The sequence below is a fragment of the Pelophylax lessonae genome (genome assembly GCF_965119305.1).
Source record: "Pelophylax lessonae genome assembly, chromosome: 3".
NCBI lineage: Eukaryota > Metazoa > Chordata > Amphibia > Anura > Ranidae > Pelophylax > Pelophylax lessonae.
In genome coordinates, this window is record NC_138770.1 from 23,485,813 (window position 1) to 23,498,237 (window position 12,425).

At 43.8% G+C, this 12,425-nt stretch overlaps 4 protein-coding genes across 4 annotated transcripts in view; 1 reads left to right on the forward strand and 3 right to left on the reverse strand.

The window, feature by feature from the left end:
• LOC309550687 (uncharacterized protein) overlaps positions 1-12,425 on the reverse strand; it is a 411,684-nt gene that overhangs the window by 204,702 nt on the left and 194,557 nt on the right. The gene's annotated exons all lie outside the window — the stretch shown is intronic.
• LOC309549786 (uncharacterized protein) overlaps positions 1-12,425 on the reverse strand; it is a 304,712-nt gene that overhangs the window by 96,370 nt on the left and 195,917 nt on the right. The gene's annotated exons all lie outside the window — the stretch shown is intronic.
• Positions 1-12,425, forward strand: part of LOC309550695 (uncharacterized protein) — a gene marked incomplete at its 3' end in the record, with an annotated part of 321,308 nt that overhangs the window by 37,597 nt on the left and 271,286 nt on the right.
• On the reverse strand, positions 6,789-10,964 carry LOC309549789 (zinc finger MYM-type protein 1-like; the record flags this gene model as incomplete). Its single annotated transcript, XM_082250295.1, has 5 exons — positions 6,789-6,806; positions 6,903-7,373; positions 7,854-7,956; positions 8,041-9,568; positions 10,865-10,964. The coding sequence occupies 5 exons, from the start codon at positions 10,962-10,964 to the stop codon at positions 6,789-6,791; spliced, it is 2,220 nt and encodes a 739-aa protein (XP_082106421.1).

The following is a 12,425-nucleotide window of genomic DNA, read 5'->3' on the forward strand; positions in this document are numbered from 1 at the left end:
ACACCTATTGTCTGCTAGCAAACTATTGGGGGTGTGTTTACACTTGTAATAATGTGTATTGTACTTCGTGAGCTCGATGCCGGCAAGTCTGACCTGGAATAAGATCCCCGATTTATCCAGGTTGCTAATTAACTTAATTGTTATAGTGTTAGTTATATTTCTGTATACAGTTGTGTTTGCATATGATAATGTGATCAGCCTCACCTGAGTGTGTAGTGTATAAAAAGCCTGTATTCTTGTTCAATAAACAGTTCCAGTTTTGCAGCTAAACGAGTCCCATCTAAATCTTGGTTGCAATATGCGGCTGTAATATCTGATATCTATATCAGATATTGATATTACACATGGTGTAATATATGATGGCGGGGGTGGGGGTGGTAGAAGGATACACAGGCTAGTTGCTACCTCTTCTTCCTTATCCGATGCCAACAATGGCTGCGCATCGCAAACGTCTTGTGATGGATCGGAAAATAATTCCAGTGACTCAATTGGAGGGTATGTGGTGGTGGTGTTTGTGTGGTGTATTTGGGGGTGCACACAGCAGAGAGTGAAGAGGGTGCAGATAGAGAGGATGAGGAGGGTGCAGAAGAGGAAGGCTGAGTGAGCCACTCAACCAAGTCTGGTGCCTCCTTTGACGTAATTGCACGCGGCAGTTGAAACTTCACACTTTGGTTCCGGCCTACTGCTCCTGCCCTACCCCTACCACCCCTGCGTAAGTGTCTGCCTCTTCCTCTGCCTGTCATGTTTTTTAATTACCCTGTGACAAAAGTCTCTAGAGAATCGCAGTATATCTGGAAAAAGGTATATAACACCCCGCTTCAATCTGTGGTATTGGGTGGCCACAGGTTTATCACACCAGTTCTACAAATAATTGACCAGTAACTGTTGTCACTGTGTGTAGCACAGTTAACACAGAAAAAGAGGCCACATTTTTGCAAGACTAAAATACAATCTTAGAAAAGTATACTGTTAAATAACACCTCACTTCAAACTGTGGTATTGGGGGGGCTACAGTTTTATCACACCAGTTCTACAAATAATTGGTCAGTAACTGTTGTCACTGTGTGTAGCACAGTTAACACAGCAAAAGAGGCCACATTTTTGCAGGACTAAAATACACTCTTATAAAAGTACCCTGTTAAATAACACCCCAAATCAATATGTGGTATTGGGGGGCCACTGGTCTATCACACCAGTTGTTCAAAAAAATTGGCCAGGGAGTTTGGCACTGTGTATATCAGAGTTAACACAGCAAAAGAGGCAATATTGTTGTAGGACACAAATACACTTATGAAAGTATACTCAGATAACACCCCACTTCAATATGTGGTATTGGGGGGCCACTGGTTTATCACACCAGTTGTTCAAAAAATTGGCCAGTGAGTTTGGCACTGTTTGTAGTATTGCTGCAGCAACGCTCAGTCACCACACCTGTCACAATGCTGCACAGTGCACAATAATACTACTAATCCACTATAATATGCTTTCTACAAAGTATATTATACTGTGGATTAGCCCCCTCCCCCCACCCCCTATATCAGGGGTACTCAAATGTAAACTTGAAAGGTCCACTCACAAATTTTCCATTCAGTCCGAGGTCCGGAAAAGTGACCGTCAAATTCCAAATACAGAACGCCAACAACAAAAAAAGGCATTCCCCAAAACTTACCCCCATCCAATGCAGAGCGACCAGCGTGCGTGCCCCCATTAATGCAGAGCGACCATTGTGGGTGCCCCCATTAATGCAGATTGACCAGTGTGCGTGCCCCCATTAATGCAGATTGACCAGTGTGCGTGCCCCCATTAATGCAGAGCGACCAGTGTGCGTGCCCCCATTAATGCAGAGCGACCATTGTGCGTGCCCCCATTAATGCAGAGCGACCAGTGTGCGTGCCCCCATTAATGCAGAGCGACCATTGTGCGTGCCCCCATTAATGCAGATTAACCAGTGTGCGTGCCCCAATGAATGCAGAGCGACCAGTGTGCGTGCCCCCATTAATGCAGAGCAACCAGTGTGCGTGCCCCCATTAATGCAGATTGACCAGTGTGCGTACCCCCGTTAATGCAGAGCGACCAGAGTACGTGCCCCCATTAATTCAGATTGACCAGTGTGCGTGCCCCCATTAATGCAGAGCGACCAGTGTGCGTGCCCCCATTAATGCAGAGCGACCATTGTGCGTGCCCCCATTAATGCAGATTAACCAGTGTGCGTGCCCCAATGAATGCAGAGCGACCAGTGTGCGTGCCCCCATTAATGCAGAGCAACCAGTGTGCGTGCCCCCATTAATGCAGATTGACCAGTGTGCGTACCCCCGTTAATGCAGAGCGACCAGAGTACGTGCCCCCATTAATTCAGATTGACCAGTGTGCGTGCCCCCATTAATGCAGAGCGACCAGTGTGCGTGCCCCCATTAATGCAGATTGACCAGTGTGCGTGCCCCCATTAATGCAGAGCGACCAGTGTGCGTACCCCCATTAATGCAGAGCGACCAGTGTGCGTGCCCCCATTAATGCAGAGCAACCAGTGGCCCATGCCCCCATTAATGCAGAGTGACCAGTGTGCCTCCATTAATGAAGAGTGACCAGTGCGGATTAGAGCACCGCATGATTTTAAAAAGTCAAGTCAGCGGGGGGGGGCAGAATGGAGAGGATCGGAGTGGCTGTGTCTTACACTGGCAGCGCTGCATGATTACAAAAAGCCAAGTTCTTCTGCTTACCCGGCGGAGAGGATGTCCTACAAAGTCCCACCTTCTGGACACCGGCTCCTATGATAGACGTCACCAGTGTTATGTCTATCATAGGTAAGAGCCGGCCCAGGAGGCGGGACATTGTAGGACATCCTCTCCGTCGAGTAAGCAGAAGAACTCGGCTTTTTGTAATCATGCAGCGCTGCCAGTGTAAGACAAAGCCACTCCGATCCTCCCTATCCTCTCCATTCTGCCCCCCCCGCTGATGACAGAAGGAAGCAGACCGCTTCGGCGGTCCAGATTTAAGTCCGTGTGGGTCCGGAGGCGGCCCGGAGTCCGCCTATTGAGGCCCCCGGCCCTATATAGTGCACTGCACAGCAATACCAAAAAAATTGCAGCCCTTTAAATAACTTTTGTGGACATTAACAGAGCGATTTGTGTGACTGCTGCCAATCTCTAACTGCCCCTAAAGCACCGACTGGATACCTGCCCCTAACCTGAAAAGATACTAGTACCATCAGGGTATCAGTACCAATAGAGCGCCTTCCATATAGGATCGCAGGTCTCTATGGTCATTTCACAAGCCACGCCCCCTCACAGTTAGAATCACCCACCTAGGTACACATTTAACCCCTTTAATCACCCACAGGGTTAACCCCTTCCCTGCCAGTGCCATTAGTACAGTGACAGTGCATATTTTTAGCACTGACTACTGTAGTAATGTCACCGGTCCCCCCCAAAAGTGTCAGTTAGGGGTCCGATCTGTCCACCGCAATGTTGCAGTCCCACTAAAATTCGCAGATCGCCGTCATTATTAGTAAGGAAAAAAAAAAAAAAAACAATAAAAATGACATAAATCTTTCCCGTAGTTAGTAGACGCAAAAACGTTTGTGAAAACCAATTAAAATACGCTTATTGCGATTTTTTTTTAACTAAAAATATGTAGCAGAAAACAAATTGGCCTAAAATGTTAAACAAAATTAGATTTTTTAAAAAAATGTTTTTTTTTTTTTTTTTTTTTTGGAAATGTTATATAGCAGTGGGCAATCATTACATTATAGGGGGCAAGAGATGGACAATTATGGCAATGCATGAGGCAACAGGTGATCATTCATGACAATACATGAGGCAATAGATGGGCAATACACAAGGCAACAAGTGGGCAATCATGACAATCCATGGCTTATCATGAGGACCTAACGGGAAATGCTTTATTCTTTTTGTGTTCTACTTATAAATATGTATATAGATCTAACCTACTGGATGGAAAAAGATCACTGTAACATGCATTAACCCACAGCAGCCAATCAGGATTTATCTTCCATTGGTGAACCTTTTTTATTGGTTGCTTCATGTTGTTGCTCCTTTTTGATTTATTGAAGTAGCTGGCTTTTTATTGGTCCAACCAATGTATGATTATTAATACATTTGACACATTTGTTAATTCTATTATAAAAGATTTAAGCTTTATTTTATTCATATCATTTACTGTGTGGTAATCGCTTATTCTGATCTTGTCCAATAAAAACGCTTCGTACAATATTCTGTGCCGAGTCTTCTTTTTTACCAATGATTAGATGATCGGTGATTGGAATGTGATCAGTTCATAGAGAGTCATCCATTGGGATTTTATTAGTGAGATGGAGAGTGGAGAAGGCACCACATTGACAGCCATTGGAGGCCCTTTCTAAAGCCCTAAACATTTTGCCAACCTGTCTATGACATTAGTCTTCCAAACTCTATCTCACTGAGCTAAGGCCAGAAGAGTTCCAGGAGTTCTTCTCTGTCCACAGCATATAAGTGCGATAACGGGCGAAATTCTCGTAGCAGCTCTGGGCCTAGCCGGTTTGACACACATCCCTTGCCTGGCGCATGTGCTGAATTTGGTGGTGCAGAGGTTCCTTAGAAATTACCCCGATATGTCAGAGCTGCTGCAGAAAGTGCGGGCCGTCTGTGCGCACTTTCGGCATTCTCACCCTGCTGCTGCTCGCCTGTCATCGCTGCAGCGTAACCTCGGCCTTCCCGCTCACCGCCTCATATGTGAGGTGCCCACAAGGTGGAACTCCACCTTGCACATGCTGGCCAGACTGTGCGAGCAGCAGCAGGCCATAGTGGAGTTTCAGCTGCAGCACACACGCGTGAGTCACTCTGCGGAACAGCACCACTTCACCACCAGTAACTGGGCCTCCATGCGAGACCTGTGTGCCTTGTTGCACTGTAACATATGCAGACTAGGCCGCAATGTAATATTTTTTCCCTAAATGGGTGTTTATTGAATAGCGGAATAGAACAACAGTATCCAATGGGTGTATCTCACTGTAACATATGCAGACTAAGCCGCAATGTAATATTTTTTCCCTAAATGGGTGTTTATTGAATAGCGGAATAGAACAACAGTATACAACGGGTGTATCTCACACGTACAGATACAGACTATGCAGCAATTTAATATTTTTCCCCTAAATGGATGTTTATTGAATAGCGGACTAGAACAACAGTATACAGCGGGTGTATCTCACACGTACATATACAGACTAGGCCGCAATTTAATATTTTTCCCTAAATGGGTGTTTATTGAATAGCGGACTAGAACAACAGTATACAACGAGTGTATCTCACACGTACAGATACAGACTAGGCCGCAATTTAATATCTTTCTGTCCCCTAAATGTTTTTTTTATTGCAATGCGCAATACAACAGCATGCAATGGGTGTATCTCACTGTAACATATGCGGACAGGGCCGCAATAAACTCTTTTGTCCCCTAAATAGTTTTTTTTATTGCAAGGCGCAATACAACAGTATGCAATGGGTGTATCTCACTGTAAAATATGCAGACAGGGCCGCAATCAACTTTTTTTGCCCCTAAATATGTTTTTTTTTTTTTTTATTGCAAGGCGCAATACAACAGTATGCAATGGGTGTATCTCACTTTAACATATGCAGACAGGGCCTCAATTAACTTTTTTTGCCCCTAAATAGTTGTTTTTTATTGCAAGGTGCAATACAACAGTATGCAATGGGTGTATGTCACTGTAACGTATGAATGAAAAACTAAAAAATAATTGTCCCCTTAATTGGTGCTTGTTGAAAAGCAGATTTGAAATGCAGTGTCTGTCTAAACGCTGTAAGTCACAGTAAAATACAGTATGAAGGAAAAAAGATTTTTTTCTTTTTAAATTGCAGATTAAGCAGACACATATGCACTGAGCTTGCAGGAAATGCCCGCTACACGCCGCACGCCTAACAGGTTGGATACTGTTGTTGTTCTATTCCGCTATTGAATAAAAAAAAAAAAAAGATTTGAATGAAAAAAAACTGAAAAATAATTTTTTTACCCTAAATACTGAAAAAGATTTATTTTCCGCTCACATTGGTGCTTTTTGAAGAGCAGGTTAGAAAAGCAATGTCTGTCTAAAGACTGTATGTCAAAGCAAAATATGAAGGAAAAAATGTTTTTTCTTTTTAAAATGCAGATTAAGCACACACATATGCACTGAGGTTGCATGAAATGTGCAGCACCGCCCACCTAACACACTGATAAAAGTTTTTTTTTTCTCCTTTCTCCTCCTCACTTGGCTCAGATCAGGGCATAAAGATTGTGCACTGCACCCCCACACAATACAATCAATGTAGATCGCTGTCTGATTAAAGCAGATTGTTCCTATCCTATGTTTTCCCTACAAGCAATCTCTCCAGCCTGGCCCTACAGTAAACTCCTATCTCTCCCTCCGGGGAAAAAGATCGTGCACTGCACCCCCACACAATACAATCAATATAGATCGCTGTATGATAAAGCAGATCAGTGGCATCTGGTGCTCAAAATTTTTGGGGGGCGCAAAAAGAAAAATGTAATAGGTATTGATTTGCGGTAAAAAATTGTGTGACTTTGACGTCACACAAGTGTGAAAGGGGCCTTCAGTAATCAAGGAACAGTGCCTTGAAAAAGTATCCATAGTCACCCCTTGAAATAATCCACATTTTGTCATGTTATCTTCCAACCAAAAACGTAAATGTATTTTATGTGATAGACCGGCACAAAATTGTGAACTGGAAGGAAAAGGGAAGAAAAATGACAATTGGATTGCTTTCAACATTTTATTAACAAAATTCACAAACCTGAAACAAGAAAACCAAACCACAAAAAGTCACCAGGTACTATTTGAAAAGAAATTTTGCTCTTCTTTCCTTTTGGCATGCAAATTTTTCTATCACCTTCTGGTTGAAATCTGTAATTTCTGTCACCAGTCTCTTTTCCATTGACAGCATGGCCAATGCATTCAACCTCTCCTGGGTCATGGTGTTCCTCAGAAAAGTTTTTATTCTTTTCAGGGTTGAGAAGCACCTCTCAGCCTCTGCTGTGGTCATGGGTGTGGTGATGAGAATCTTCAGGAGAGTGACAGTCTCTCCAAAGACTTCTTTAAGATTGTTCTCCACAAGCAGCTGGAATAGGTCCACAGCACCATGGCAGGTTCGAAATTCCTCCTTGGAGTAGATGAGACTAAGCTCTGTTCTTAACTTACTCCCATCGAGTACAGGATAGGTCTTCACAGTTGTGCTCAGGGCCTCCTTTGGAAATTCCCTTGCATACTGTTCAAACTTGTTTGCTTGAAGCAGGGTGGCACTAACCAGGTGGTTTGTGAAGGAGAAGCGCTCCATGGTGTGTAGGAGGATGGTATCACAGACCTATCGAGAATGATAAAAACAAAAATGATGTACTGGTGACAAAATGTCAATGTCATGCGTTAGCTCCCTGAGCATCAGAAATGCATGAAGCTTAACATACGTACTCAGAATGCCTTGGGCATTTGTATGGGATGCTAAGAAATTATGATTTCAAAAAGCACTTGTTAAAATGTTCAGTTTTAAGTTATTATAAAGGAATATAATTTTCAGTGTTATTGAATCCAGAATTTCTAAGAACTCCATACACATGAACAGGACATTCTAAGTACATTTTTATAAGTTGTATGCATTTCTGATGGTCTGGGAGCTATGAAGGCTGTAATACCAATGTTGTCCACTAGAGGAAAAAACAAACAACAAATTCTTATAGATCACATAATTTTTATTGTAAGAAAAATATTTTTCTTTCCAATCTTCACATCTAAAAGAGGGAGCTATCAAAAAAAAAAAAACAAATACTTTCTACAAATAAAAACTAACCTCGGTTGCAATAAGTTTATGGGCTTCTGGATCAAGCGAGCACCACCTCTTCGGTTGAGAACCACCTTCACTGATTTGGCCAACCAGGTAATGGAGAGAATCTCTGAAAAATGTAGAAGAAGTAATAATAATTGAAACAACAACAACAACAAAAAACAACAAGGAAAAGGATGAATAAAGCTGCTACCTGATCTTCTGTATGACCTGCTGGAACTGCTGGATGCTCCCCTTAATGTGGACTGAATCTATGTCCTTCCGCTGGAGTTTGGCATAGAGGAAGTCCACATGTGGCATGATGTTGTGGAAAAGGGTCAGAAAAAATCTAAAATCCTGATCCTCCAGCAGCATGGCAAAGCCTCTTGCCTCTCTGGTGGTAGTTAGGTCAAAGTCACCTGAATCCTGTATTGTTTTAAAACAGCGAATGAGGTCCTCTCTGTGCTCAAACACTGTATTGACGGCACGGCTGTGGAAGTTCCATCTGACGCTGCTTGATGTTGGTAGTCTATGGGCAACTACTTTATCAAGAACATCTGTGCACTTAGGTGATCTTGAAAAAAAGCTGGCAAACCCTCCAAGGTTAGAAAAAAAATGTCTTACTTTGGATATGCGAGAAGTGGCCTGCTGAATTATTAGATTAAGCTGATGTGCATAGCAGTGGATGTAATGGGCATTTGGGTAAACATCTTGTATCTTCCTCTGAACACCTGCAGTGGCACCCCTCATCACACTAGCTCCATCATAGGCTTGGCAGATGAGTTTACTCTTCTGATCTTCTGGAAGGATGACAGCAAGACGCTCTTGTAGTGCTGTAGCAATGGAATCAGCTGTAGTTGAATGCAGAGAAATAAACTCAAAAAACCTCTCTTGTACGTTGCTTTTGGCATCAATGTAGCGCAGCACAAGCACAAGTTGGCACTGTGTGGCAATATCAGTGGTCTCGTCGGCCTGGATTGACAGAAAATCGCTGTTTCGTGCTTCTTGGATAATGTGTTCTTTCACAACAGACAACATACAGTCCAATAGCTCGTTCTGCACGGTTTTCGAAGTTCCCTTAAACACAGTGGCGTTCTCGAGGTGCTCTTTCAAAACTCCATCAAAAGAAGCAACAAAATCGACCAAGCCACGGAATATCCCAGGATTATCTGAAGTCTCACTCTCGTCATGCAAAGCCAGTTCAAATGCACCACAGAATTTCACACAGTCTATAATTCTAGACAGGATGTGTCGATTTTTGGAGACTTCCTCATTGTGCCTTCTAATGTCACTCCCATAGCCTTCATCTAGCTGTTCAGCAATGCTATGCCTCCCAAAAAACTGGAGCCTCATAGCATTGTCATGATGGCTTCGGCTACTTTCATGCTGCTTGCACTTTTCAGTGAGATGCTTTAAGTCGCAAACCCCTGTTGTTGTCCACAACGTTTCAGTTCCAGGACTTTGAAACAGCAAACAGGGAAAACAATAGAAGGCATGACTCACATTGCATCCAGCTAGCCAACTCCGTCTCTCATAACAAGTGGTGGAAAAGCACCGAGTGTAAGCTCGACCACGATCACTTGACTGTTGCTTAATTTCCAAGTTGGGCCGATCTGGTCCAAGCTCCTTTATCTTCATTTTCTCTTCATCTGAACGCCTTGTGAAGGGGTTTTGTTTTAAAGATAAAACTGAATTTTCTTTCATGGTTAACAAATTTGCCTCGCTTCCACAATGATCAGTACCTAGGAGTCAAATGACAATATGGGAATGTTTAAAAGAGAGATCGGTATGGCACTGCTCTATACAAGTGTCTATTTCATCAAGAGTTATGATAGTAAGGCTAGGAGGTTTGAAGGCTTTTTGCACGCCACCCTGAAGCCTCGTACACACAATGAGAATATCCAACAAATGAACCTTATAATTTTTTTTGACTACTTAATGATTTTTACAGTGGTCATTATACAGTGACATGTTGTACTGACTATATGCCAATGATCAGGACTCAGGAGAAGTGGTATTGCTGTGTAAACAAAAGCAAGACAAAGGTGCAGCAGCACATGGAAACTGATAGAGATTGTTGATAATATAAACATTACTCCTGGTGACAACCGAGGATTCCCTCCCACTTCCTGATTGGCTTTGAGGCAGGAATCAAAGAGAAATCTCCCCAATTGGACACAGATCACAAAAAATATCTTACGGGGGTAATAATTATCCCCTACCCTAAAAAAAAAACAAAAAAACTACCTTTAGCTCTCCTTTAACCACACCTCAAGAAATGTCATTGAGTCATTGCTGGAGTGTATGTAGAGAGGAAGGAGCTGCAAAGAGGCTACATGAGATCAGCAGGATAAAAGGATGAATCAAAAAATAATAATAAAATATATATATATTAAATACAATGTGTACATCTAACCACTCTATCTAGAATATATATATATATATATATATAGGTTACATATATACATAAGATACTTTATACACAGAATTGGGGGGGGGGGTGATTGGAGATTTCTCATCATGCCATGCCAAGATATAGATACGGCATACACATAGGATATTGAAAATAGGATCATCCTCATCATTGTATTATACACCCATCATCATCATCATCTCCATATAATACACCCTTCATCATCATCATCATCATCATCCTCATCATTGTCTTATACACCCATCATCATTATCTCATATAGCGCCTTGTGGGTATATACATTATGCATGGCTGTGTGCAGCCTGACATTACAATACATTGTGCTGCATGCTATTAAAACACACGGGGGGGTTGCACGCCACTCAGCATTCCAGCAGATTCATTCCAGCGTTGTATGTAGGAGTAAAAATGCACACATACCTATATATGTACATCTATACATGCATTCACAAATGTAAAAGATCAGTGCTGAGGATGCGGTAACCCTTAGCAACCAAAGCCCTAGCATCCAGTGCTGACGATGCAGTAACCCATAGCAACCAAAGCCCTAGTACCCAGTTCTGAGGATGCACAAGGCACTGAGGCAGCGGCTTCAATCACTTACCTGCTCTCCTGGGCTGGCTGACTCGACTGTGACTCTGTGAGACGTCTTGACCACGCGCTGCTCCTCCTCGCTCTGACGGTGGGCAGGAACTGGGACGCATGCACCTCCCCCACGACGACGTCAGCCGGGATATCCTGAATGATTGGTCCAGGCTGGAGTCTGGACCAATCAGAGGACTACAAGTGTAGAATTGGGGAGTGTCGGGCGCATTGCTCTGCACCCCGATGACACCCAGAAGGCTTCAAATCGGCGCCTCTGCTATCAGCACGTGGGATGCCAAACCCCTCCCCCACCATAGCCAGCAATAGGTCCAGCGCCCCTAGGGGGCTTTAAATGGTAATTTTTTTTTCTTTGAAGATGCTGGTTGGGGGGGCGCCCCTGCGCCCCCTATCGACCGGCCGCCACTGGCTAAGAACGTTGTATTCTGTGGCTGAAGGTACATTAGGCATTCACAGGATACAGAAGTAAGTGTCGCCCATTCCAGGCCCCAAAAATGAGCCCACATGCGTTTACCTGACAGCTAAGAACGTTGTATTCTGTGGCTGGTGGTACATTAGGCATTGACAGGAAAAATAATTGTCGGCCATGAAAGGCCCCAAAAATTAGACATTCAATGGACATGAAATGCCTTTTATGCCGCAGTATTTACCGAAGACAAGGACCAGGAATTGTTGTGGGTGGATGGCGGTCTGGCAGGCATTTGTGGCCTGTCATGAGGAATTTTAATCAAACATGGTCTACTGGTCACATGTGTTGAATTCCTATGAGATCCATGCCTCATTCATTTTTATAAATGTGAGGTAGTCAACACTGTCATGAGCTAGGCGAGTGCGCTTATCGGTCACGATCCCCCCTGCTGCGCTGAACGTCCTTTCAGACAGGACACTGGACAGGGGGGCAAGCCAACAGTTCCATTGCAAATTGTGCAAGCTCTGGCCAGAGGTCAAGCCTGCCCACCCAGTAGTCCAGGGGTTCATCACTCCTCAGAGCATCCACATTGGCCGTTAACCAGATGTAGTCGGACACCTGTCGATCTAGGCGTTCCCTGATGCTGGATCCGGAGTACAGCTGTCGATGGGTCGGCTGAAAGAATGATCTCATATCTAAAGTGACCAACACATCTTCAAAATGCCCTCTTCTTGCAGCCGCTGTTGGGTTGGTTTCTCTGTGAGTGGAAATTCCTCTGCCAGCGAACGCAAAATCAGAATGCAGCATTTCTCGAAGCAAGGCCTGGAAGTGCTGCGTTCTGACCGCCCTCTGTGATGGTGGAAACAATTCCATCATTTTTTGTTTGTACCGGGGGTCTAAGTATGTTGCCACCCAGTACTGGTCCTTGCCCTTTATGCTTTTTATACGGGGGTCCCCCCTTAAAACACTGGAGCACGAAGGCCCCCATTTGCACTAAACTGGAATCGGTTTAGTGGCCTGGCTCCAGCTCATCATCCAGGATAATGTCATCCTTGTTCTCCTCCCCCATCCACGGACAACACCAGGGATCCCAGAAAGGTTTAAAGCATGCTCTTCTTGCTCCTCCTCATCCGCCCCGGCACCTTCCTCCTCT